Source organism: Procambarus clarkii, chromosome 28 (genome assembly GCF_040958095.1).
Source record: "Procambarus clarkii isolate CNS0578487 chromosome 28, FALCON_Pclarkii_2.0, whole genome shotgun sequence".
Taxonomy (NCBI): Eukaryota; Metazoa; Arthropoda; class Malacostraca; order Decapoda; family Cambaridae; genus Procambarus; species Procambarus clarkii.
Genome location: NC_091177.1, coordinates 9,152,910 through 9,180,362, shown reverse-complemented (window position 1 = coordinate 9,180,362; position 27,453 = coordinate 9,152,910). Strand labels below are relative to the sequence as shown.

Sequence of the window (27,453 nt, the reverse complement as noted above, 5' to 3'; positions counted from 1 at the left end):
TATTCAGATCTATAAATTACTTTAGAAAGGCCTATAATGAATATAAATATTAATTTACACATTCCTGGCGCTATATGCTAGGAATTTCAGGTTTTTGAATTTGAATATTGGCGTTCAAATAATTTTAGGCCGAGGGTCTCTGAATCGGTTGTTCGCGTGCGGGTGACCGGGTCATCGACGCCGACCCCGTCAGTTGTCAAGAAGCAGCGGTGGCGTGCGGTGCATCGCTCCCGTGTAGGTAAGGGTGATAATTTTTTTTTGTTGGTTTTGTAGATATATCTGAGCAGTGGGGAAGTACGCATGACTACATAGTCTACCTCCACCTACAATGCTTCATGCATTATACATTTGTTCGCTATTATAACATTGAGTTTTGTAATGTCTCGAGGGTTATTGTTTCCGTATTTTTTTTTTCATCCGGGTTCTGTAGTATTCAAATGTTTGTATTCCACTAATGCTAAATAGTCTGTCCTCTCTTGGATATTGTGGAAGATTTTGTGGATCATGATTTGCCAACATTATATGGGTAGGGTATTATGTAGACTACACTTCCGCAGTGTTCAACTACCCCGTCGCCAGCAGCTCTTTATAACTAGGCTTGCGCTTACGCAACTGGTGAGGCTCCGGTTACGCAACTGGTCGGGCTCCGGTTACACAACTGGTCGGGCACCGGTTACACAACTTGTCGGGGTCCGGTTACATAACTCCGGTTGTGTGATTTGTTCGGCTTTGGGTTGTGCATGGTTGTGCTCCGGTTCTTACATGGTTGTGCTCCTGCGGTTGTTTGTGTACTAGTGCTCCAGGTTTGTTTGCTAAGGCTCTATGCTTATATGTTTGTTAGAAATTCGGGTTTCTTTTTTTTGTATATAGTTCATTTGTTTGCTATGGGTCAATAGTTGGTGTCTAGGGCAAGTGGAGGGTTTTAGGTAGGGCTAAGGAGATTTTTGTTTGGTCGAGCTAGGAATGGAGTTTGGTTGTGCTCTGGGACTGTTTAGTTTGGTGGGGATGAGATGTATACTTGCTAGGCTTATGGTTACACAACTGGTCGGGGTCTGGTTACACAACTGGTTGAGCTTCGGTTACACAACTGGTCGGGCTCCGGTTAAATAACTGGTCGGGCTCCGGTTAAATAACTGGTCGGGCTCCGGTTAAATAACTGGTCGGGCTCCGGTTATATTAACTGGTCGGGCTCCGGGGGTGTCACTCCAGCTTTGGGTTGTGCATGGTCAGGCTTCGATTCGTGTATGGTTGTGCTTCAGCGGTTGTTTGTGTACTAGTGCTCCAGGTTTGTTTGCTAAGGCTCTATGTTTATATGTTTGCTAAAAATCCGGGTTTCTTTTTTTGTATATAGTTCAATTGTTTGCTATGGGTCAATAGTTGGTGTCTAGGGCAAGTGGAGGGTTTTAGGTAGGGCTAAGGAGATTTTTGTTTGGTCGAGCTAGGAATGGAGTTTGGTTGTGCTCTGGGACTGTTTAGTTTGGTGGGGATGAGATGTATACTTGCTAGGCTTATGGTTACACAACTGGTCGGGGTCTGGTTACACAACTGGTTGAGCTTCGGTTACACAACTGGTCGGGCTCCGGTTAAATAACTGGTCGGGCTCCGGTTAAATAACTGGTCGGGCTCCGGTTATATTAACTGGTCGGGCTCCGGGGGTGTCACTCCAGCTTTGGGTTGTGCATGGTCAGGCTTCGATTCGTGTATGGTTGTGCTTCAGCTGTTTGTGTACTAGTGCTCCAGGTTTGTTTGCTAAGGCTCTGTTTATATGTTTGCTAAAAATCCGGGTTTCTTTTTTTGTATATAGTTCAATTGTTTGCTATGGGTCAATAGTTGGTGTCTAGGGCAAGTGGAGGGTTTTAGGTAGGGCTAAGGAGATTTTTGTTTGGTCAAGCTAGGAATGGAGTTTGGTTGTGCTCTGGGACTGTTTAGTTTGGTGGGGATGAGATGTATACTTGCTAGGCTTATGGTTACACAACTGGTCGGGGTCTGGTTACACAACTGGTTGAGCTTCGGTTACACAACTGGTCGGGCTCCGGTTAAATAACTGGTCGGGCTCCGGTTAAATAACTGGTCGGGCTCCGGTTATATTAACTGGTCGGGCTCCGGGGGTGTCACTCCAGCTTTGGGTTGTGCATGGTCAGGCTTCGATTCGTGTATGGTTGTGCTTCAGCGGTTGTTTGTGTACTAGTGCTCCAGGTTTGTTTGCTAAGGCTCTATGTTTATATGTTTGCTAAAAATCCGGGTTTCTTTTTTTGTATATAGTTCAATTGTTTGCTATGGGTCAATAGTTGGTGTCTAGGGCAAGTGGAGGGTTTTAGGTAGGGCTAAGGAGATTTTTGTTTGGTCGAGCTAGGAATGGAGTTTGGTTGTGCTCTGGGACTGTTTAGTTTGGTGGGGATGAGATGTATACTTGCTAGGCTTATGGTTACACAACTGGTCGGGGTCTGGTTACACAACTGGTTGAGCTTCGGTTACACAACTGGTCGGGCTCCGGTTAAATAACTGGTCGGGCTCCGGTTAAATAACTGGTCGGGCTCCGGTTAAATAACTGGTCGGGCTCCGGTTATATTAACTGGTCGGGCTCCGGGGGTGTCACTCCAGCTTTGGGTTGTGCATGGTCAGGCTTCGATTCGTGTATGGTTGTGCTTCAGCGGTTGTTTGTGTACTAGTGCTCCAGGTTTGTTTGCTAAGGCTCTATGTTTATATGTTTGCTAAAAATCCGGGTTTCTTTTTTTGTATATAGTTCAATTGTTTGCTATGGGTCAATAGTTGGTGTCTAGGGCAAGTGGAGGGTTTTAGGTAGGGCTAAGGAGATTTTTGTTTGGTCAAGCTAGGAATGGAGTTTGGTTGTGCTCTGGGACTGTTTAGTTTGGTGGGGATGAGATGTATACTTGCTAGGCTTATGGTTACACAACTGGTCGGGGTCTGGTTACACAACTGGTTGAGCTTCGGTTACACAACTGGTCGGGCTCCGGTTAAATAACTGGTCGGGCTCCGGTTAAATAACTGGTCGGGCTCCGGTTATATTAACTGGTCGGGCTCCGGGGGTGTCACTCCAGCTTTGGGTTGTGCATGGTCAGGCTTCGATTCGTGTATGGTTGTGCTTCAGCGGTTGTTTGTGTACTAGTGCTCCAGGTTTGTTTGCTAAGGCTCTATGTTTATATGTTTGCTAAAAATCCGGGTTTCTTTTTTTGTATATAGTTCAATTGTTTGCTATGGGTCAATAGTTGGTGTCTAGGGCAAGTGGAGGGTTTTAGGTAGGGCTAAGGAGATTTTTGTTTGGTCGAGCTAGGAATGGAGTTTGGTTGTGCTCTGGGACTGTTTAGTTTGGTGGGGATGAGATGTATACTTGCTAGGCTTATGGTTACACAACTGGTCGGGGTCTGGTTACACAACTGGTTGAGCTTCGGTTACACAACTGGTCGGGCTCCGGTTAAATAACTGGTCGGGCTCCGGTTAAATAACTGGTCGGGCTCCGGTTAAATAACTGGTCGGGCTCCGGTTATATTAACTGGTCGGGCTCCGGGGGTGTCACTCCAGCTTTGGGTTGTGCATGGTCAGGCTTCGATTCGTGTATGGTTGTGCTTCAGCGGTTGTTTGTGTACTAGTGCTCCAGGTTTGTTTGCTAAGGCTCTATGTTTATATGTTTGCTAAAAATCCGGGTTTCTTTTTTTGTATATAGTTCAATTGTTTGCTATGGGTCAATAGTTGGTGTCTAGGGCAAGTGGAGGGTTTTAGGTAGGGCTAAGGAGATTTTTGTTTGGTCGAGCTAGGAATGGAGTTTGGTTGTGCTCTGGGACTGTTTAGTTTGGTGGGGATGAGATGTATACTTGCTAGGCTTATGGTTACACAACTGGTCGGGGTCTGGTTACACAACTGGTTGAGCTTCGGTTACACAACTGGTCGGGCTCCGGTTAAATAACTGGTCGGGCTCCGGTTAAATAACTGGTCGGGCTCCGGTTATATTAACTGGTCGGGCTCCGGGGGTGTCACTCCAGCTTTGGGTTGTGCATGGTCAGGCTTCGATTCGTGTATGGTTGTGCTTCAGCTGTTTGTGTACTAGTGCTCCAGGTTTGTTTGCTAAGGCTCTGTTTATATGTTTGCTAAAAATCCGGGTTTCTTTTTTTGTATATAGTTCAATTGTTTGCTATGGGTCAATAGTTGGTGTCTAGGGCAAGTGGAGGGTTTTAGGTAGGGCTAAGGAGATTTTTGTTTGGTCAAGCTAGGAATGGAGTTTGGTTGTGCTCTGGGACTGTTTAGTTTGGTGGGGATGAGATGTATACTTGCTAGGCTTATGGTTACACAACTGGTCGGGGTCTGGTTACACAACTGGTTGAGCTTCGGTTACACAACTGGTCGGGCTCCGGTTAAATAACTGGTCGGGCTCCGGTTAAATAACTGGTCGGGCTCCGGTTAAATAACTGGTCGGGCTCCGGTTATATTAACTGGTCGGGCTCCGGGGGTGTCACTCCAGCTTTGGGTTGTGCATGGTCAGGCTTCGATTCGTGTATGGTTGTGCTTCAGCGGTTGTTTGTGTACTAGTGCTCCAGGTTTGTTTGCTAAGGCTCTATGTTTATATGTTTGCTAAAAATCCGGGTTTCTTTTTTTGTATATAGTTCAATTGTTTGCTATGGGTCAATAGTTGGTGTCTAGGGCAAGTGGAGGGTTTTAGGTAGGGCTAAGGAGATTTTTGTTTGGTCGAGCTAGGAATGGAGTTTGGTTGTGCTCTGGGACTGTTTAGTTTGGTGGGGATGAGATGTATACTTGCTAGGCTTATGGTTACACAACTGGTCGGGGTCTGGTTACACAACTGGTTGAGCTTCGGTTACACAACTGGTCGGGCTCCGGTTAAATAACTGGTCGGGCTCCGGTTAAATAACTGGTCGGGCTCCGGTTATATTAACTGGTCGGGCTCCGGGGGTGTCACTCCAGCTTTGGGTTGTGCATGGTCAGGCTTCGATTCGTGTATGGTTGTGCTTCAGCGGTTGTTTGTGTACTAGTGCTCCAGGTTTGTTTGCTAAGGCTCTGTTTATATGTTTGCTAAAAATCCGGGTTTCTTTTTTTGTATATAGTTCAATTGTTTGCTATGGGTCAATAGTTGGTGTCTAGGGCAAGTGGAGGGTTTTAGGTAGGGCTAAGGAGATTTTTGTTTGGTCGAGCTAGGAATGGAGTTTGGTTGTGCTCTGGGACTGTTTAGTTTGGTGGGGATGAGATGTATACTTGCTAGGCTTATGGTTACACAACTGGTCGGGGTCTGGTTACACAACTGGTTGAGCTTCGGTTACACAACTGGTCGGGCTCCGGTTAAATAACTGGTCGGGCTCCGGTTAAATAACTGGTCGGGCTCCGGTTATATTAACTGGTCGGGCTCCGGGGGTGTCACTCCAGCTTTGGGTTGTGCATGGTCAGGCTTCGATTCGTGTATGGTTGTGCTTCAGCGGTTGTTTGTGTACTAGTGCTCCAGGTTTGTTTGCTAAGGCTCTGTTTATATGTTTGCTAAAAATCCGGGTTTCTTTTTTTGTATATAGTTCAATTGTTTGCTATGGGTCAATAGTTGGTGTCTAGGGCAAGTGGAGGGTTTTAGGTAGGGCTAAGGAGATTTTTGTTTGGTCGAGCTAGGAATGGAGTTTGGTTGTGCTCTGGGACTGTTTAGTTTGGTGGGGATGAGATGTATACTTGCTAGGCTTATGGTTACACAACTGGTCGGGGTCTGGTTACACAACTGGTTGAGCTTCGGTTACACAACTGGTCGGGCTCCGGTTAAATAACTGGTCGGGCTCCGGTTAAATAACTGGTCGGGCTCCGGTTATATTAACTGGTCGGGCTCCGGGGGTGTCACTCCAGCTTTGGGTTGTGCATGGTCAGGCTTCGATTCGTGTATGGTTGTGCTTCAGCGGTTGTTTGTGTACTAGTGCTCCAGGTTTGTTTGCTAAGGCTCTATGTTTATATGTTTGCTAAAAATCCGGGTTTCTTTTTTTGTATATAGTTCAATTGTTTGCTATGGGTCAATAGTTGGTGTCTAGGGCAAGTGGAGGGTTTTAGGTAGGGCTAAGGAGATTTTTGTTTGGTCGAGCTAGGAATGGAGTTTGGTTGTGCTCTGGGACTGTTTAGTTTGGTGGGGATGAGATGTATACTTGCTAGGCTTATGGTTACACAACTGGTCGGGGTCTGGTTACACAACTGGTTGAGCTTCGGTTACACAACTGGTCGGGCTCCGGTTAAATAACTGGTCGGGCTCCGGTTAAATAACTGGTCGGGCTCCGGTTAAATAACTGGTCGGGCTCCGGTTATATTAACTGGTCGGGCTCCGGGGGTGTCACTCCAGCTTTGGGTTGTGCATGGTCAGGCTTCGATTCGTGTATGGTTGTGCTTCAGCGGTTGTTTGTGTACTAGTGCTCCAGGTTTGTTTGCTAAGGCTCTGTTTATATGTTTGCTAAAAATCCGGGTTTCTTTTTTTGTATATAGTTCAATTGTTTGCTATGGGTCAATAGTTGGTGTCTAGGGCAAGTGGAGGGTTTTAGGTAGGGCTAAGGAGATTTTTGTTTGGTCGAGCTAGGAATGGAGTTTGGTTGTGCTCTGGGACTGTTTAGTTTGGTGGGGATGAGATGTATACTTGCTAGGCTTATGGTTACACAACTGGTCGGGGTCTGGTTACACAACTGGTTGAGCTTCGGTTACACAACTGGTCGGGCTCCGGTTAAATAACTGGTCGGGCTCCGGTTAAATAACTGGTCGGGCTCCGGTTATATTAACTGGTCGGGCTCCGGGGGTGTCACTCCAGCTTTGGGTTGTGCATGGTCAGGCTTCGATTCGTGTATGGTTGTGCTTCAGCGGTTGTTTGTGTACTAGTGCTCCAGGTTTGTTTGCTAAGGCTCTATGTTTATATGTTTGCTAAAAATCCGGGTTTCTTTTTTTGTATATAGTTCAATTGTTTGCTATGGGTCAATAGTTGGTGTCTAGGGCAAGTGGAGGGTTTTAGGTAGGGCTAAGGAGATTTTTGTTTGGTCGAGCTAGGAATGGAGTTTGGTTGTGCTCTGGGACTGTTTAGTTTGGTGGGGATGAGATGTATACTTGCTAGGCTTATGGTTACACAACTGGTCGGGGTCTGGTTACACAACTGGTTGAGCTTCGGTTACACAACTGGTCGGGCTCCGGTTAAATAACTGGTCGGGCTCCGGTTAAATAACTGGTCGGGCTCCGGTTATATTAACTGGTCGGGCTCCGGGGGTGTCACTCCAGCTTTGGGTTGTGCATGGTCAGGCTTCGATTCGTGTATGGTTGTGCTTCAGCGGTTGTTTGTGTACTAGTGCTCCAGGTTTGTTTGCTAAGGCTCTATGTTTATATGTTTGCTAAAAATCCGGGTTTCTTTTTTTGTATATAGTTCAATTGTTTGCTATGGGTCAATAGTTGGTGTCTAGGGCAAGTGGAGGGTTTTAGGTAGGGCTAAGGAGATTTTTGTTTGGTCGAGCTAGGAATGGAGTTTGGTTGTGCTCTGGGACTGTTTAGTTTGGTGGGGATGAGATGTATACTTGCTAGGCTTATGGTTACACAACTGGTCGGGGTCTGGTTACACAACTGGTTGAGCTTCGGTTACACAACTGGTCGGGCTCCGGTTAAATAACTGGTCGGGCTCCGGTTAAATAACTGGTCGGGCTCCGGTTATATTAACTGGTCGGGCTCCGGGGGTGTCACTCCAGCTTTGGGTTGTGCATGGTCAGGCTTCGATTCGTGTATGGTTGTGCTTCAGCGGTTGTTTGTGTACTAGTGCTCCAGGTTTGTTTGCTAAGGCTCTGTTTATATGTTTGCTAAAAATCCGGGTTTCTTTTTTTGTATATAGTTCAATTGTTTGCTATGGGTCAATAGTTGGTGTCTAGGGCAAGTGGAGGGTTTTAGGTAGGGCTAAGGAGATTTTTGTTTGGTCGAGCTAGGAATGGAGTTTGGTTGTGCTCTGGGACTGTTTAGTTTGGTGGGGATGAGATGTATACTTGCTAGGCTTATGGTTACACAACTGGTCGGGGTCTGGTTACACAACTGGTTGAGCTTCGGTTACACAACTGGTCGGGCTCCGGTTAAATAACTGGTCGGGCTCCGGTTAAATAACTGGTCGGGCTCCGGTTAAATAACTGGTCGGGCTCCGGGGGTGTCACTCCAGCTTTGGGTTGTGCATGGTCAGGCTTCGATTCGTGTATGGTTGTGCTTCAGCGGTTGTTTGTGTACTAGTGCTCCAGGTTTGTTTGCTAAGGCTCTGTTTATATGTTTGCTAAAAATCCGGGTTTCTTTTTTTGTATATAGTTCAATTGTTTGCTATGGGTCAATAGTTGGTGTCTAGGGCAAGTGGAGGGTTTTAGGTAGGGCTAAGGAGATTTTTGTTTGGTCGAGCTAGGAATGGAGTTTGGTTGTGCTCTGGGACTGTTTAGTTTGGTGGGGATGAGATGTATACTTGCTAGGCTTATGGTTACACAACTGGTCGGGGTCTGGTTACACAACTGGTTGAGCTCCGGTTACACAACCGGTCGAGCTCCGGTTACACAACCGGTCGGGCTCCGGTTACACAACCGGTCGGGCTCCGGTTACACAACCGGTCGGGCTCTGGTTACACAACCGGTCGGGCTCTGGTTACACAACCGGTCGGGCTCTGGTTACACAACTGTTCGGGCTCCGGTTACACAACCGGTCGGGCTCCGGTTACACAACCGGTCGGGCTCTGGTTACACAACTGTTCGGGCTCCAGGGGTTTTACTTGGGTTTCAGGTTGTGCATTAAGCTCTGTGTGTAATGAAATTTTAAAATAAAGTTGGAGATATATATACACACATACCAAAAGAATAGCGGTGGTAGAAGAAAAAAACAGTGTTAGTGAGGATCCACAAGGTCTTCTCTGGGTACTCATTATTTTCTTCTGAGGCTATGGGTCCCTACACTTGCACCAGAGGTGGTACCCCTGTTAGGTTAAAAAAATATATATATATGTGTGTGTGTGTGTGTGTGTGTGTGTGTGCAGAAATAATATTAAAACAATTACATCGTGTAGTGTACTCTATACATCAAAATATATTACTTTGAAACCTGTATCAGTCATAAAAAAATTAAACAAAAAATTGGGCTACTCTTATTACAATTTCGCTACTTTTTGACCATCAGATCGCTACTTTTGGAGCTGGCATCCCTGGACTTGCTGGTAAACATTGTGATGATGGCGGCTCAGGAAGGTGTTAATGTGGACACTCTGACAACGACCCTCGGCACTCTCAGGACTCTCAGGAGCAGCGTTACACTCTTCTTCAAGATAGTATCAGAAGGTCCCAAGGATGAAAACAGCAATGAAGGGGAAAATAATTTTGCTGAGGAGGCAATGAAGGTCATGGCTGACATCAAGTCACAGCTACGGTAAGCACGAGCGATTTGTCCTGGGTTCGTATCCTGGCCGGGGAGGATTGACTGGGCGCCAGTCCTTAACTGTAGCCTCTGTTCACCCTGCAGTGAATGGGTATACCTGGTTGTTAAACGATTTGGTGACTCGTATTCCAGGGAGAATTAAGATTTAAGAATTAGCCCGAAATGCTATGCGAGCTAGTGGCTTTACAAGAAAGTAAGAACTATTGTGTATATAAATAAGTAAAAACATTAATTTACCCTGAGCGTTTCGGTAGTGACCTCGGCGAGGGCAAGAAGCCAGAGGTGTGTTAAAGGTCCCTTCATTTGTCCTTATTATTTTATCCAGCTGGGTTTTGAACTGCAGTAATCTTTTGGCATGTTTTGTAATGTTAAGTCCTTCAGCTGTACCTGGCATGAGTCGACTTGAATTGATTGTAATTGTTTTATTTTCATTATCTGTAATGCAGCAGGAAAATATTTTATTTATCTCTAATATTTATGTAGTTAACGATTTGGAAAATTCAACTTTTCTTTTTTCTTTTGGGTAATATTTCATTATAAAATGAGTATTTATTCAAGTTAAATTGTTAATTACATTTTACATTCATTCCCAATATTTCTATTTTTAAATGTCATATACAGCACCATTTTTTGTTCCTCCCTCAACAAAGTGCAGTAATAAAGTTTAATTTTACACTAGGTCTTGATGAAAGTCTTCAGAATTTGCTACTGCAAATTTTTCATTTAAGGAATTTAGCAGTACTGTATGGTAGATTTTTGTGCCAAATAGCTCATTAACTGAGAATATCTCAAACAGTTTAGCAGCAGCTAGTCAGATATAGTTTTACTAGTTAATCATAAGAATAAAGAAAAGACTAACATGGTGAGGTGGAGACAGACATATAGTGTATCACTAGTACAGTCACAAATGACAAAGTAATTTGATATAAAGTTTGTAGGGCATTGAAAAGAAATTGTTTGACCTTAAATAATGCTTTTAGAACTTTAAATATGAACACTGCATTTGTCTGCCATGGCATATAAACAATAGAGATTAATGAAGCTCTTTGTTAAAAGTAATGAAATGTGTTAAAACATAATTACAGTATATACTTTAATTATACAGTATTGCCATTTATACAAAAATTTATTTGAATCAAACTTTGCATTTCCCAAAATCCCCTTTTAATTGGTACAGTAGTTGGTGACAAGTCTGTTAGTGACAATTATTTGGCCCGATTTGGCATTTGGCCCAATTTATTAAGAACCACTGTATAATCATCTCATTATTGCTGAAGGAACCACAATACATAACAAAAAATTTAATGTATCAGGTCCTTGCTCTACACTTGCTGCTTTATTCACAATTTGTCCAGTCTACTCTATGCCGTCTTTGTTTTCAATCTTTTTTCGAGGTTTGTAGTAAATTTTCTTTTATATCATTCTTGAAACTCTAGTTGACCAGACCACACACTAGAAGGTGAAGGGACGACGACGTTTCAGTCCATCCTGGACCATTCTCAAGTCGATTGTGAACAAGTCAATTCCCAATCGACTTGAGAATGGTCCAGGACAGACCGAAACATCGTCGTCCCTTCACCTTCTAGTGTGTGGTCTGGTCAACTTACTTTAACCACGTTATTGTGACTCATCGCCTGCATATTGAAGCTCTAGCCTAACCCGGTTAATTCTGTAATAATTTTGTAGAATAAAAGCTAACAAGAACTTGCTAAACTTACAGAGAATTGGAGACACAAGTAGCAGGCCTCAGTCCACCATCAAACCCAGTAAACCTTGGCAACACAGGACTCCTCTCGTTGGATCCCACACCAGATAAATTACCACTCTACTATCAGCTGCTGGACTGTTACACATGGATGGAGAAGGTAGGAAATAAGCAAGTTTATGTTTTGCACTAAGAATGGCCCAAATAAATTAACAAAATTAAAATAAAATTTATATATTTTTGGGGTTATAACATTCAATTTTATTTTTATCAGGTAAAAATTAAAGTGTTCCAATGTTTTATAAGAAGAATACTACGTTTTATAGAAAAATTTATTTTGGGATCCTGAATGCATTTAAGAAATATCCAAGTGTTTTTAGTTCTGTAAAATAATCTAAGTTTTATTAACAGTAATATAAAAGGTATATCCAGATTAACTGAGTAAATCTCTGCTCTTAAAAATAAAATATATTATGTTTTTTGAGCCGTGAACTCTTCAAAATTGCCATAGTTCCTATAATCATCCACTCCTGTACACAATTAGATCCTTTGTAGTCATTTAACCATAGCTGTAAAATAAGTTGTAAAATACACTGGCAACTTGGAATACCTGTCTCAATCACCCACATGTGTTTAAACTATATAAAATACAGTACTATATATATATACACAGTATATTGTTTATTCATTTATTCAACAGGTCCATTGTTACTCCACAATAATGCACTCTCTCTTCTCTGGAAATAACCTCAAGAGATCATCCGTATCATCACCTTATTCTGCCAAGAGGAGACGGCCTGTTCAGTTAAACCACAATGTACCTCAACAGTAAGACCTTATCTGTTCAATTTTTTGTGATGTAAAATTGTGTGCCAAGTTGAATACAGTATGGAGTGAGTCAGGGCAGAAATGTCTAGTGCAATGAAAACCTGGGTGAGGAAGAGCTAAATATTTAGAGATGCTGCCAGAGGGCTGTATGAAGAAGTGAAAGGGGCATATCCTTATTTTCAGATGCCTGACCCTGGTATAGCATTGGCAGTTGAGATGAGCTATCCAGTAAATGTATGTGTTACTATGAAAATAAGTTGGGTAAGGAAAGAAAATAATATTAAATGATTTGGAGTACAAAATTCTGTAAACTGCAATATTGTGGTGAGCATATTCCAGCAAATATGAAGGTTTGGATGTTATTTTCTGGGTTCATTCCACCCAAACAGTTCACATAAGGAGTGTCGAAATGTGCTCACAGGTGGCCTTGTCCGTTTATGTACACCTAAAATGTAGTGGGAAATGCACGAGGCCTTCTACAGTGGCTGTGAGACACTCAGCAGGCCTCAGGTGGATCTGTTTGCATTCACATGAAACTGCATGCTGCCTGTTTATTTGTCCATTTCTCAACAGGTAGGTTTTTGTATTGTATCTCGACAAGAACCAGTGAGAGAGAATTTATCTTTTTCCTACAACCAGGATACTTCCCATGATGAGAGCTGGGAATTTTTGTGGATCATGTCTCTGCTCGTTTCCTTATGGACTGTTCAGCCCTTGTTTCTAACATTCCGCTCTTGGGTTAAACTTTCCTGGTTCAGTCCCCAAACCTGCAGTTTCCAGAAGATTGGAGGCTGAACTTGCATAAACTTTTCATGTTTATCCGCAGACCTTTTCTTCTGGCATTTATAGTGCAGTTTTGCCCCTGCCTATTACTGCATTTGTAGCTCATTGACTCTCTGCCTTCGGGTTCATAGAGCTTTTCATGGGGGTGTATCTGGTTAAATCTTATTTTGTTTGAGGGTTTAAAATGCTTTACTTATCTACAGTCACACCTGGTTGGTGTGTTCATCTCTTAATTTCTTCTTGGTTTGACTACAGGTTTCCTTGCCCAGCCTTGGCCTATGTTTAGACAAAGTTTAATTAGGATTTATCTCAAACTCCTGCCTTGACTACCAAGCCTTATTATCCATATTATTGCAAGGTGGATGTTCAGGTTATCTAACATTGGTTGTGTATGGATGATGTGGAATGATAAGACCTGAAATATGTAATTGTAGGGTTGAACTGTAGTGAAATTCGCCACTAACATTCAAGCCTTTAAATATTTTATTGACAACTTAATTTGTATTTATTCTATCATAATACATTTTTTGAATGTTACCGTTACAGTAACTGAATATTGTTTTAATATAAAAATTTAATAAATTATCCCTTCGCAAATGATGATAGTAATTGTTAGGAATTTAGGTTCACAATATATTCTGTATATAATAATGCACAACTAGATTGGTAATAAAATTGGTGTTCTGATTTTACTTGAAATATATATACACTATATAAAAATGTAAAAACCTCTACATTTGTTATTAAATATTTAATTTCTTAAAAACATGGAAAGTACTTAATTCATTAATATTTAAACAGACAACAGAACATGTATTATGAAATCTAATTGAATGCTAGAGTAATTACAAAAGTTTTAAGACTGAGATGTTGAATACCACACCAACATTGTTGTTCCTATAATTGCATGTATACATATTTTCACTTGAGCACCTGTTAAAATGCTCACTTGACCCTTGGTCTATAGTAATAATTCATTTTGGTTTGGTTTGTATTCCAGACAAGTGGATGGGATAATTCAAGGCATAAATCAGATGTTCCCAGACATGACACTCAACCTGTCTCGACCATTTGGTAACAATGCTGTAGTCCAGGTATTGTATTACTGCACTTTTATTTTGTATACCATTTTAGAAAAACAAGTTTTGAACACCTAATTCAACAATGATTAGTGCATTTATCTGTTCTTTATCTTCCAATCACGTTTTTAATGATATTTGTAGATGTTGCCTCCATCTTCGAAAATCATTAAAAATGTGATTTGAAGCATATTAAAAGGTTACCGCTGCGCAGTCCCCGTGGAACAGTGGTAACACACACACTCCCCCCACACTTTGCGAGCAATTTTGCCTGGGTTCGTATCCTGGCTGGGGAGGTTTGACTAGTAGCCAGTCCTTCACTGTATGCCTCTGTTCACCCAGCAGTGAATGGGTACTTGGTTGTTAACCCTTGAATGGCGCCTGGCTATTTAGCATGTCACTCAGGTGCATACCAAAAAAAAAAAAAATTTTTTTCTTCTAAACCTGTTAATTTGTATCTGATCATTGGAAAAATAATAAAAATCATAAGTGGCATATATTGCCCGCTAGAGGGTGGGGAAGTCTGGCAAAAAACAGGTGCTGACTCAGCGTGCGTCCCAGGCGGTCTGTTGCTCGCCAGCTGTCAGGCCGGAGTTGCCACAAAGAGATAATTACCTAATTATTTCAATGTGTCTGATTGATTTTTTGTAGTTTTTTTGCTGTAATATTATTCAATAGTGTGTAGTGTGATATATTTATATAATAAAATGAGTGAATCATCGCTGTACTCAAAAATATGGTGTGCATGTTGTTGATTCAATTATGTTCATCAAACAGTGAACAAATACTTTGTCGGTTATTACACTATATACACAGGTTATATGTAAGTATCTGCATGTTTTGTTTACCATAACGAACCACTAAGTTGCTATTATGAGTCAAAAAAGTAACGAGGAGTGACCGACACACACCAGCCAGCCACTCACTCCCTCCCTCAACACCTCACTTGCCCACATTCTCCTCCCACCATACTGTTTTTGTTTTTATTCACTATATACAGACATTATATATAACATCTGTATATAGTGAATAAAAGCAAAAACAGTATGGTGGGAGGAGAATGTGGGCAAGTGAGGTGTTGAGGGAGGGAGCGAGTGGCTGGCTGGCGTGTGGCGGTCACTCCTCGTTACTTTTTTGACTCATAATAGCATCTTAGTGGTTCGTTATGGTGAACAAAACGTGCAGATACTTATATATAAGTATCTACATTTGTGTTCACCATAACGAACCACTAAGTTGGCATGCTGAGTGGCAGTGCCAGTGGCAGCTTGCCACTGGCTGCTACTTCCTCCCTCCCTCAAGTCACCTGACTCACCCACATTCTCCTCCCACAATACTGTTTTTGCTTTTATTCACTATATACAGACGCTATATATAAGTATCTACATTCGTGTTCACCATAACGAACCACTAAGTTGGTATGCTGAGTGGCAGTGGCAGCCCGCCACTGGCTGCCACTCCCTCCCTCCCTCCCTCACTTCACCTGACTTGCCACCATTCTCCTCCCACCATACAGTTTTTGCTTTTATATACAAACGTTATATATAAGTATTTATATGTTTTGTTCACCATAACTGTACATCTAAGTTTGTATGGTGAGTAAAGGCACAAAGACGTAGCTACTCACACAGTCAGCTGGTGGCTGCCGCCCTCAAGGCCAGGCACACTAATATTTCCCCTCCAACAAAACTGTTTGTGGTGTTATTACGCTATATACACACATTATATATAAGTATCTACCTGTTTTATTCACCATACTTGTACAAGTAAACTGGTATGGTGCCCAAAGACCATAGTGGTCACCAGTAAACAACATAAGTCGTGCAGACGACGCACCTCCCTCACCAAAATGGCGGCTCCCAACCTACTCCTCTTGCTGTTTATACCCTCTATACACACGTTATATATAAGTATCTACATTTGTGTTCACCATAGCAAATCACTAAGCTGGTATGGTGAGTGCAGTCAATAAAAGGTGGCCACACAGTCAGAAGACAGCACCACTACCCTCCCTCCCACAGCATTTCTCCTCCCTCCATGGAGCACAGCACTAAATATCACCACAATCCTGCTATTATCAGAACCCTGGTCAGTTTTATCACAGTCAGGGGTCTTCTGTAATAATATCATCGCTACATAATAGCATGAACAAGTATATTATGGCATTTTTAGGCGATGCTGTGGTCACAAGCTGAACAGCAGTGCTGTGAGCTCATGCTGCGTGCGTCAGGCTTGGTAGCTCACTCAATACTGAGGCCCCTAACACCCGGGAATTTGGCCCACGATTTTTTTTTAAGATGGCGTCTGTTTACAAGAGCCCTGATGAAGGTGTGGTGAACCCCGTGTATCCGCGGGCCGTTTAAATCTTGCGTAGTACTCCAAAGCATCATATGATGCGATACGCAATTTAAGGGTTAAACGATTTGGCGGGTCATATTCCAAGGAAACTTAAGATTAAGGACCTGCCCAAAACACTAATGCATGTTAGTAGCTTTACAATAATGTAAGAACTCTTGCATATATAAATAAATAAAAAGTTACCATTTGCCCAACAACAAAATTCCAAAATGCCCAACAGAAAAATTCCTAAACTGCCAACAAAAAATTCTGCCTTTTTATTGTTATAAAATGTACATTGAAACACATGTCTCTTTCTTTCAACATTTAGATCTAAAAAAAAAAACTTTAATTTATAAAGTTATACTGACCTGTATGCAACTTTGTTACCAAATATCTGATTTCATATGTGTAATGGGAATACTGTATATCTTAAGTTTTCCACTACCATGCCACTACCTCCTACAATAACAGTAAAAATTGGCCCTATTTTACATTCCCTTAGATGTCCAGTTCTGAAGACATTTAATTCACCTAGACTAATCTCTGTATGAAAATGACTTTAACTTCCTTAATTGTTTTTATTTTTACAGGTAACCTTAGGTCGTGTGCTAAGAGCAGTTGTGACTTTCAAAGGCATTCTTATCGAGTGGGTTGTCGTCAGAGCATTTAATGAACCTTTACTTGATGATGATGGTAAGGTAGGTGTGTCAACGTACATTACATTGTTTTCTGGTTCTTGAAAGATGAGTGAAGATAAAGTTTTAACAATTGGTATACTGTATAATAAAATCCCAATCATCAAAATATTCTGGCCTCAACAAGAAAGGTGGTTAATACTTTTATGGAGAGCTTGTAAAAGTCTTGACTGCCTGAATCCACTCAATAACACATTCAAGTTATTGGTACCGCTTAAAAAATTTTAAACCTGTATTTTCTATGGGTTTAAATAAGAAAGAGATGCATAATAATTTATACTTGGGAAATATTAAGAGGGACTGGTTCTAAATCTGCACATTGAAATAACTCCACATGAAAGTAGGAGGCATGGCAGGATGTGCAAAATAGTGCCATTAAAAAGGAGAGGTGCAATTGACATGCTGAAAGAGAATAAATATCATATTCTTTAAATCTTTCACATGCAACTTCCAGCAGTACAAAATCCATCTTGTTTATAACCACCTAGTTTGTTATTTTTCATACATCTCGTTATTCTGCCATAAACTTTACTTGCTACACCGCCCCTCCCTGTTCAGCTCGTTGTTGCCGTGAGAGGGGCTTGGTAGGCGGCTGCCGGAGTGTGATGCTCCTTGGGACAGTCCCCTGTCCTTTTGTAGCCTTGTGCTCCTGCTGCTGTCCTCTCTAATTGTGCTGGACGACTTTTCCTTTTCCTTCTGTTTCGTTTTTCTCCCCCCCCCTCTTCTCTTATCTGCTTGTCGTTTCCTGCCGACCTTTTGCTTGTTTTGGACTTCTTCTATTTTGACGCCCGGGTGCTTGAGGAGGCATACTCTTGCACACGTAGAACTGTAGTACCCGACGTCGAGAGCAAGGGGAACCTTTTGTTGTCTATCCTCCTTTCGTCACTGAACCCAATCTCGACGGACTGACGGTTCTTAAGGTGGCGTTTGTGGGGCGTATACTCACGACGCACCCCAAGGAGGCCCCGGCATCATCAGCGATAGCTTCTTGTTGGGTGTCTTGCCTCTAATTGTGACTCCATGGTGGGTGTGGGGGCACATTCGTAAATGAATGTTTCTTTTTCTGTACTTATGTCGATTTCTGTTCCTCCTGTACCTTCTCAGGCTCGTGGGGTGGGCGACCAAGCCCCCAAGTCGGTCCATGTTGGAAGACCGGGCTCTGTAGCTTCCGCTGCATTGGGCTCCGACCTTGCTCCTTTGGCCTTTCTGACTACTCCCCTCGGCTCCCCTCCCTCCTCTGTGGTTGGGTCTTGCTCCAAGCCCCCAGTGGTGACTACCTCGTCCCCTGGCATGGTTCACTCTAGTTGTGACTACTGCGCCTTTTAACCCCTCTCTGGGGGTTCTCAACGCCATCTTCGACACGGCCGCACTCGTTCGATTCCTTCCCGTTCTGATGCCTATCAAGCCTTGTTTGGTCCCGCTTCATGGGCCAAATACTTTGATCTCCTCCCTCTTGATTCTGCGCCTCCTGATGATTTCTCCCTTCTTAGGCACCTTGTTGATTCCATAGATACCTCTGTCACCTTCAACCCCACCCATCTCGGTACATGTGTCGTTGCTGCTCCTTCTCAGGATGCAGCCTCCCGCTTGGCTGTTTTATCCTGCCTTGGCAAGACCCCTGTTCGGGTCTCCAAGAATGATCGGTTGAATGCCATTGTTGGCAATATTCTCCTTCTGCCCCATGTTGCAACCTGTGTTCGGAATCTGCAGGACTGCCACGATGATATTCAGCATATCCTTGAGGCCCAGGACCATTCTGTCCTCCAGGTAGACACGTTTACTCGTCCCCCTCGTGGTCGTCGCCGTCAGCTCCTTCGGGTTGTGAAGATTACTTTTGATGGTAGGACCCTTCCACCCTCTGTCATTCTTGCTGGTGCCAGGTGCTCTGTCCAGAAGTACATTCCCTCTCCTCGGCTCTGTAATAAGTGCTGGAGGTTTGGGCATGGTGCCCCCCGCTGCTCTGGAACTGTCTGTGTCCTTTGTGTGGGAGCGAAGGTCACAGGCGAAGGTTAAGTCAGAGTGCACTTCTTCCCAGGCTCGCTGCCTCAATTGTGGTGAGGCACACCCTACCTTCTCTCGTGCGTGTATACATTACAAGTTTGCGACAGCTGTCACCAACTTGAAGCACCGGGAGCATTTATCTTTTCCTGAGGCGAGGCGCCAGGTTCGCCGGCTCCCGCCTTATGCTAACATCTTTTATGCTCGCGTGTTGCGCTCTTCCTCTCCTCGTCCTTCCCACCTTCCTCAGACTCACAACCGTTTCCGGGCCTTGGATCCTAATACGCCCACTGCCCCCTCCTCTGTTCCTTTGAGTTCTGTCCCGAAGGGTCCTCATCCTGGTCCTCTGTCTGGGTTCCCCTTCTTTCTGCCCGGTCTGTTATGTCTCCTGTCTTCTTTCTCGTCTCCCTCCAATCCTCCTTCCCATCCTTCTCCTCCGTCTATTGGCTCTCCCCGCCACCTGTCAGTGTGGGTTGATGTCCATCGCTCTCCCAACACCGTCGTGTGTCCTCTCATTCAGCTTCTCCTGTTGAGATGCTGGAATCCGTTGCCCAGTATGTAGTTGCTGGGATCCGTCTCTTTAAGTCAGAAGCGTAAGCCTGGCTCCTCTCCTTCCTCCTCCCCTGCGGGTGAGAAGGCTTCGCTTTCTTCCTCGGCTCCTACTTCTGACTCTCTCGTTTCTTCCCCTCCCATTTCGGTGGTTGTGCCCCCTATTCCTGCTTTGGGGGTTTCTTTGGCTCCTGCTTCCCTCTCGGTTGCTGCTCTTGCTGAGGTGCGCTCCCCTCTTTCTACTCCTTCTCTTCCTGCTGCTGTCCTTGACTGCTCCTCTCGGTTGTCTCCTCCTCTTCCTCCTCCTCCGGATCCCGCCTGTCCACCTCTGGTCTGTTCTCCCGCTTCCTTCTCTCCGTCTTTGCTCAGTTTACCTATGCCCCCTAACCCTGACTTTGCTGACCCTGATCCCGACCCTGATCTTCTTTAACGTGCTATGTTCCTCTTTCGCCTTTGTTTCTTCCTTGTTCTCTGTTGTCTCTCTTCTCGTTGTTCTCTTCTCATCGATGTCTATTCTTCAGTGGAACGTTCGGGGGTTATTACGCCAATTTCCTTGAACTCCAACTTCTGATTTCCGGTTTTCGCCCCTTTGTGTCTGTCTCCAGGAGCCGATGCTTGGTGCTCGTCCTGGTCGCTTTCGTGGCTATTCCCTTTCTCCCCCCCCCCCTTCCCCAGCTGTTGCTGGGGCTCCTAACTCTTCTGCTCTCTTGGTTCGTTCTGATGTTCCCTTTGTCCCCTTACTTTTTCCTTCGCCTCTCCATTGTTCTGCTGCTCGTATCTTTGTGGGGAAATGGTACACTGTTTGTTCCATTTATCTCCCCCCGAGTGTCCCGCTTTCTCTTCCCAATCTGAAACACCTACTGGACTCCTTGCTGGAGCCTGTGCTCCTGCTGGGTGATTTCAATTGTCGTCATTCCCTTTGGGGTGATGTTCTGAAGAACACCCGAGGTCGCCTTTTGCGCCGTTTATCCTCTCTTCTTCCCTGTCTCTTCTGAATTCTGGTCAGCCCACGCATTTGGACTCTCGGACTCGCACCCTTTCCTGTCTTGATCTTTCTTTGCTCATCTTCTCTTTACTTAGATTTCACGTGGCAGGTTCTTGATGACCTCCATGGCAGTGACCATTTCCCCATCCTTGTTACCTTTTTCTCTTTTCACCCTCCCCTCTCCTTCCCTAGGTGGCAGTTTGCTAAGGCGGACTGGAACCTATTTACCCTCAGTGCTGCTCTCTGACCTCTTCCTTCTGCCTCTCCCTCGCTCTCTCCTCCTTTTTCATGACACTGTCTTCGACGCTGCCCTCCGCTCTATTTCTCGATCTTCCTCTCGGGGTCCACGGAAGTGCATTCCCTGGTGGAATGCAGACTGTGCTCGGGCTGTCCGCTGTTGCAGGATGCTACCGAACTGGGTTCCCACTTTTCTTCTGTTAGCTCTGGTCTTTATCTTCCCCAATCTTACCTTCTTTGTAAACCTGTTCTTGAATCTCGTCCTTTAGATTTCTGCACTCGTCTTCGACTTCCCTATAATGATCCCTTCTCTCTCTCTGAACTTCGTTCTGTCCTGGCCCTCTGCAGCGGCTTCGATGGCATTCATTATGAGATGCTTCGCCATCTCCCTCCGTGCACGTCTCAGTATTTTTCTGAATCTGTATAATCGGATCTGGGAGTTGTCGTCAGTCCCTGAGGACTGGCTCGATGCTGTTGTCCTCCCTGTTCACAAACCAGGGTCTCTGGGAACATCCCCTAAGGAATTTCACCCTATTGCCTTCACAAGTTGTCTGCAAACTCTTTGAACGTATGGTCAACGTTCGTCTGATGTGGTTCCTGGAACACCATCACCACCTTTCCCCTTCTCAATTTGGTTTCCGCAAGTGCCGTAGCACAACAGATGTCCTGGTGAACTTGGAGGTCTATATTCATACTGCTTTTGCTGCGAAGACCTCTGTTGTTACCGTCCTTTTTGACCTGGAAAAGGCTTAAGACACCATTTGGCGTTATCATATTCTATCCAGCTTCATTCTTTTGGCCTTTGTGGTCATCTCCCTCTTTCTCCGCAGCTTCCTCTCGTCGTTCCTTTCGGGTGAGGCTTGGTACCGCTCTCTCTGCCTCTTTTCAGCAATACGAAGGTGTGCCCCAGGGTAGTGTTCTGAGCACTACTCTTTTTCTGGTTGCCCTCAATGGTCTTCTTTCCTCTCTTCCTTCAGGTGTCTTCTCCGCTCTCTATGTCGATGATCTTACCCTTTGCTGTCAGGGTGATTCGCCTCTCCTTCAACGCCGGCTTCAACTTGCGATTGATGCCGTGTCATCTTGAGCCACCGATCATGGCTTAAAGTTCTCTACTACTAAGACTTGTGCCATGACTTTTACTCGGAAATGGGTCGTTCTTCGTCCCTCTGTCACTTTATGGTCATCCCCTGGAGTACAAAGATTCTGCGAAGCTTTTGGGGTTATTCCTTGGCACTCATTTGTCTTGGTCTCCCCATATCTCTTACCTCCGTGTTGAGTGCTCTAAGGCCCTTACCCTCCTTCGGGTATTGTCCCATACTTCTTGGGGAGCAGATAGGCGCACTCTCCTCACTTTACGTTCCTCTCTCGTCCTGTCTAAGCTCGATTATGGTTGCCCTGCTTACTCGTCTGCTTCTCCTCCTACTCTTTGCCATCTTGATGCTTTGCACCATACTGCGTTGCGCCTCAGTTCTGGTGCCTTTCGTTCGACTCCCGTCCTCAGCTTGTATGTTGACACTGGCTTCTTATCTCTCCAGGACCGCCGTGATTGCTACTGTCTTCGCTATCTAGCGCAGTCCTTGCAACATCCTTCCTCTCGCCTCTGTCGTACTTTAATATTTACCCCTCCTGCGGATCTTGTTCCTCTTCACCACCACCCTCTTTCTGTCCAGTTATCTCGCTTACAGGATTCTCTTTCCGTTCGTATTTCTAATATTTCTCCTCGTATTGTTCCTTCTTTTCCCCCGTGGAGAGTCACCCTTCCGCAGTTTTATACATCCTTGACCCACATCACTAAAGCTTTTATCCCTCCTACGGTTCTAAAACGCTTTTTTCTTGAGCACTTTTCTTCTCACTCCCGCTCCGTTTCTGTCTTCACCGATGGGTCTAAGTCTGCGGACAGTGTTGGCTACTCTGTTGTTTTTCCTGATTGCACTTATGTGTCGCTTACCTCCAGAGACTAGCATCTTCACAGCGGAGCTTTATGCTATTCTCTATGCTCTTCGTCTCCTGCTTTCTCGTTGTCAATCTTCCTTTGTAGTTGTTGTTGACTCTCGTAGTGCCCTCATGGCTCTCGGGTCCTTTAATCCGGTTCATCTAGTGGTTGTCGAGATCCAGCATTGGCTGTTTCTTGTTCACAGTAAATTTAAGTCGGTTGAGTTTTGTTGGGTTCCCAGCCATATTGGGGTGTCTTTAAATGAGCGTGCGGATGCTGCCGTCAGGGAACCTGTCCGCTCTTATCCCATATCTCGTAAAGGTATTCCTTATTCCGACTTTTACCCGGTAATTGATTCCTCCATCCTTACCCGTTGGCAGGCTTGTTGGTCGTCTGTTACTAGTAACAAACTACGTACTCTTAAAAGTTGTGTGTCCTCGTGGCCGTCCTCCTACCACCGTAACCGGCGATGGGAAATGGTTCTGGCGAGGTTGCATATTGGCCATACTCGCTTAACTCATGGTCACTTGATGGAGCGCCGCCCTACTCCTTATTGTCCTAATTGCATTGTCCCTCTTAAGATTGTGCATATCCTTGTTGAATGTCCTGACTTCCGGGACGAGCATGTGTTTTGTTTTCCGACCGTCCCCCGCGGTCGCTTGTGTCTCAATCATGTTCTTGGTGACTCGGATACTTTTAATATCATGGTCTCCTTATGCATTTCTGTTCTCGTATTGGCATCCTTGGTGATATTTAGAGCCCTCTGATTATCCCACACATTTGATGGTGCTACATAGCCTTCCCAGTTTGGTGCCTTCTTTTGATAGTTACTTACTTACTTTACAGTACTTGCTACATTTAGTAGGTTACCATATTTGCACAAGTATAAGCCACAGCTTTTCAAAATAAATCTGGCTTGTGAAGGGTTTATCCAATAAGAAAATTAGTCTTATTTGGATTTACAGTATTGTATATAGAGTATTATAAAGAGTTCTAGATTTTGGAGATTACAAATTTTATGATTATGATGGATTTTTAATGTAGATGTTTGTGTACTGTTACAACTCGCAAGAAGTACTATACCTGGTCTTGTGAAGCAGTGGAGTATACACTACATATTTTTCTGGGGTTTGTTGGTGCTGGATCTTTATGATGCAATTTAGTTTTGTAATTTACATAACCTTCTTTCACCGCAATATATTGTCTCTGTTTCTCACCACATGAAATTGGGAAATGTAATAATGTATGTACTGTACATAAAAAAAATATATATATAATTTAATATTCCATTTAATCTTCATAATAACAATTGCTGTAAATTTTTTGTCCCTGAGTAGTGTTATTTTCTAACCATTTATGCCATAAAAGTATAGAAAGTTGATATTATTCTCCTCGAACTTCGTTTTGACCTTTGCCTAAGACAGCTTATGTTAGATGTTTTGAAGGTACAGTACCTGAATGCTGCCGACTCCTTATTCAGAGTTATGGCAATTTGTTGCAGCTCTAAATAAGGAGTCAATAGCCTTCAAGTAACCTTCAAGACATCTTCCCTAAGCTGTCTTAAGCAAAGGTTAAAATGAAGTTTGAGGGGAATAATATTAATTTTCAATACTGTACAGTGCTTTGAAAACATAAGCCATTTGAAAATAACACTTATTACTTGGGAACAAAAATTGTTACATAGCTTAGAAAATTCTGTAAATTATTGTACAGTACTTAAATTGTGTTGCAATTTTGAGTAAACTGTTTTTGTTATTCTCCTTAGGTTGACCTCTACACTCCATCCCAGTACAAAGTGTTTCAAAAGGTGACGGACAACGCGAACGCTGCTATGTTGAATTTCTGTTCACCAGGATTTTCCGACTTAGCTGTCCGCTCCTTCTTTGTAAGTACAGTACTGTACTGTGCAACTCCCAGTATCCAACCCTTTTTAAGTACAGTATACAGTGTTCCTAATTTGGTGTTTATTGTGAAATAGGTCTAACATAAGGGACCTTGCCTGATTGACTGCAATACAAAATCTCTAGTTTGTTGTAATACATAATTGCATTTATTGAAATTGAAATAAGTTTATTGATGTAAAATACACACAAAGGGATGAGGTAGCTCAAGCTATTCTCACCCCGTTCAGTACATCGTGTTAATACATATATAGACACATATCACTAACAATAAACATATTACCAAACATTCTGAGAGATAAACATATACATTTCCTCCTTCACAAGTAGTATGGTATCAGACATACACATAAATACTTTTATGACCTAGGTATACTGTATAGACAATTTGCAAGAGACATGCAGATAATTCAACATAATATTAGTCTTGGTGCAAAATTCTTATATCTCTCAAGAATATCATCAACCTTTCCGTTGTGACACATCCAGGCTATTTGTTCAGGAACAGTCCTTATCTCAGTGTTTCTATATACATTAATCAACGGACAATCAAGAACATAATGGGCAAGGGTGTGAGACCTTAACATACCACATAGTTTACACTTCGTGTCATTATCATGAACACCTATCCCATATTCCCAGTAATATTTGTTAATTGCATTTATTGTACAGTACATTGGTTTCAGAGATACTGTAATATTATACTAATTCAGTACATGGAAGTATCATGCTTATTACTATGCAAGTGAATAGTATGATTATAATGAACAATTTGCAAATGTTGAATTTGGCAGAGTAGCTCAGTGTACTTTATGTGGTTTATAATTTTGTTTGTCTCCCCTTTTCAGACGTGGCTCCATAGCTTTGTCACACTCTTCACTGATGTTTGCAAGAGATGCAATAATCATCTTCATAACCACATGCCCCCAACGTGGAGAGAGTTTCGAACACTAGATCCTTTTCACGAAGAATGTAAAGCATAAGAATACAATAATGTGTCAATTCTCTCTCCCTCAGGATATTGTGTAAACATTTTTTATATGAATTGTGTGTATAATAAGAGTAAGTACTTCAATGTTAAAATAAAATTTATTACATAGTGAATGTATTTTCTGTAAATGCACATGATTATTATTGGCTGAGCAGCAATATTTCATGAACATTTAACTAAAGAAAAAGACCTTGTAGTAACTGTAAAAGATGCTTTACCACCACATTAACACAGTTCTGAAACCTATGCAATGTTGACCAATTTTAATTCTATCTTCAGGTACATGACTGAGATAAGCTATAAAAAGTTATTTATACTGTATAACATTTGTGAGACTCAGTCTCATAATACTAAGTGTTATAGCTCTGAATGTGCCAACTTGATAATATTTATCAATCGAAAACAACACAATTTTTCTTCACCATGGGAGATCACCTCATTCCAAATTTCAATCTCTTCTTTTCTACTCGAAATGATTAAAACTCAGAACATGTTATGAGTGGAAGCATAGCACTGCACAATGCCTTAAGTCATACTGATGCTACTTACAGAGCACTTTCTCCAAACCATTTTAACATACTGTAGTCCCCTGCACCACCCGACTGGTACTGTCGGAAATACTGTACAGTTGGCCTCCACTCTTCAGTTAATTATTTTCCATACTCCTTGCTCTCAAATAAGTAAATGTATACAGAGTGGATAGATAAATGTTAAGTATTATTCTTGATTGCATTCAACTCTTCAAGAAATAACTAGCATGTTTGTCTAAAGCAAGGCACAGATTTAATAAAATCAATGATGGAATCAGTTTGTCCCCTATGATTCTTATCCCATATTGATTTTCAAAGGCATTATAGAACAAAGCATATCATCTTAAAGAGGGAAGTGATTATAACTTGAGTTCCAATGAGTAGCCTTGGCCGGTAATATACACATTACTCTAATCAAATTCAACAGACCTGAGACAGTATAGTTTATACTAGCTGTTCATTTTATCATATTACAATGCAAGAAAAGCTACTTATCTGTATTCATTCAATAAAGTCATCCGACTTCTAGACATTAGATTTTGGCTCGGCTACAAATACCTTTGGGAGTTTGCACCATTTGATGTAGATCTGACCACATGCCAACTTTTTCAGTAAAACTATTCACATACCATATCTTACATCACTAGGTAACTGAATGTGGACAAAAGTACAAGTGTTTGGAGACAACTCATTTATCACTACTGTTAAAGAAATGCCCATTCATTTTATCTTGGATGACATATTACCCAAAATCCAAGTGAGATATCGCAAGTTTGCCAACTACAGAGAGTGCACACACTAAGTTTGTGCTGCCTACCAGTCTTTTCCTTGCTGATCACATGAGCATATACTGCAATGTTGGCTACGGTGATGTACAGCAATTACATCACTACCCTTGTAACACTGTCACAATTTTGAGACCAATACACATTTTAATGTGCTGTTCACCACAAATGTTTAGCTCATAGAATGTTGGGGTTTAGTTCCTGATCCTGTTATACACAGTACTAGAGACATGTGCATATAAGAGAAACTTTCCTGCACTGTCTCAGTGTTGGTAGCATTGGCTACACATACTAAACTAGCCAAAAGTATTAACAGACTGTTGATATATATGTTAACCAACTGTAACTTGCTTAGCTAAACAAATATTTTGGTTCAGTTCCTGAGAAATGATGTACCCCTATTATCTTTTCTACTAGCGCTCACAGGATAGGGGTACATCATTTCTCAGGAACTAGCAACTTATAGGATAGGTATGGTCCCTTAAAGATAGGCTGTGTTCATGTGGTCACCCATTCAGTGCTTAACCAGTTTGATCAGTCAATGCTCATAACCACATTCTTTCAGACACATGGATATGAAAATCATAATCAGAATAAAGTTGCTGTCAGTACTAGATTAGGTTATAAGTTAAGAGATTAAAAGCTAACCAGTCAAAACCTGATGGCAGATCTCAGATTTCAGAATGTAGACATATGCCATCATGGTTCCATGTAGTGT

The 27,453-nt window shown here is 42.8% G+C and overlaps 1 protein-coding gene across 1 annotated transcript; it reads left to right on the top strand.

The window, feature by feature from the left end:
* Positions 1–115: 115 nt before the first annotated feature.
* On the top strand, positions 116–25,533 carry MED27 (mediator complex subunit 27). The gene is made up of 8 exons (XM_045737351.2): positions 116–238; positions 9,142–9,387; positions 11,117–11,261; positions 11,802–11,929; positions 13,713–13,806; positions 16,722–16,829; positions 24,294–24,413; positions 25,278–25,533. The coding sequence occupies exons 2-8, from the start codon at positions 9,191–9,193 to the stop codon at positions 25,410–25,412; spliced, it is 927 nt and encodes a 308-aa protein (XP_045593307.1). The 5' UTR covers positions 116–238; positions 9,142–9,190; the 3' UTR covers positions 25,413–25,533.
* The last annotated feature ends 1,920 nt before the right edge of the window (positions 25,534–27,453 follow it).

Excerpts from the sequence above, each read along its gene's own strand:
- MED27 (XM_045737351.2), top strand. The coding sequence starts at position 9,191 with ATGATGGCGGCTCAGGAAGGTGTTAATGTGGACACTCTGACAACGACC. Across the intron at positions 13,807-16,721 it reads GTAACAATGCTGTAGTCCAG|GTAACCTTAGGTCGTGTGCT; the intron begins GTATTGTATTAC and ends TTATTTTTACAG. Across the intron at positions 24,414-25,277 it reads TAGCTGTCCGCTCCTTCTTT|ACGTGGCTCCATAGCTTTGT; the intron begins GTAAGTACAGTA and ends TCCCCTTTTCAG.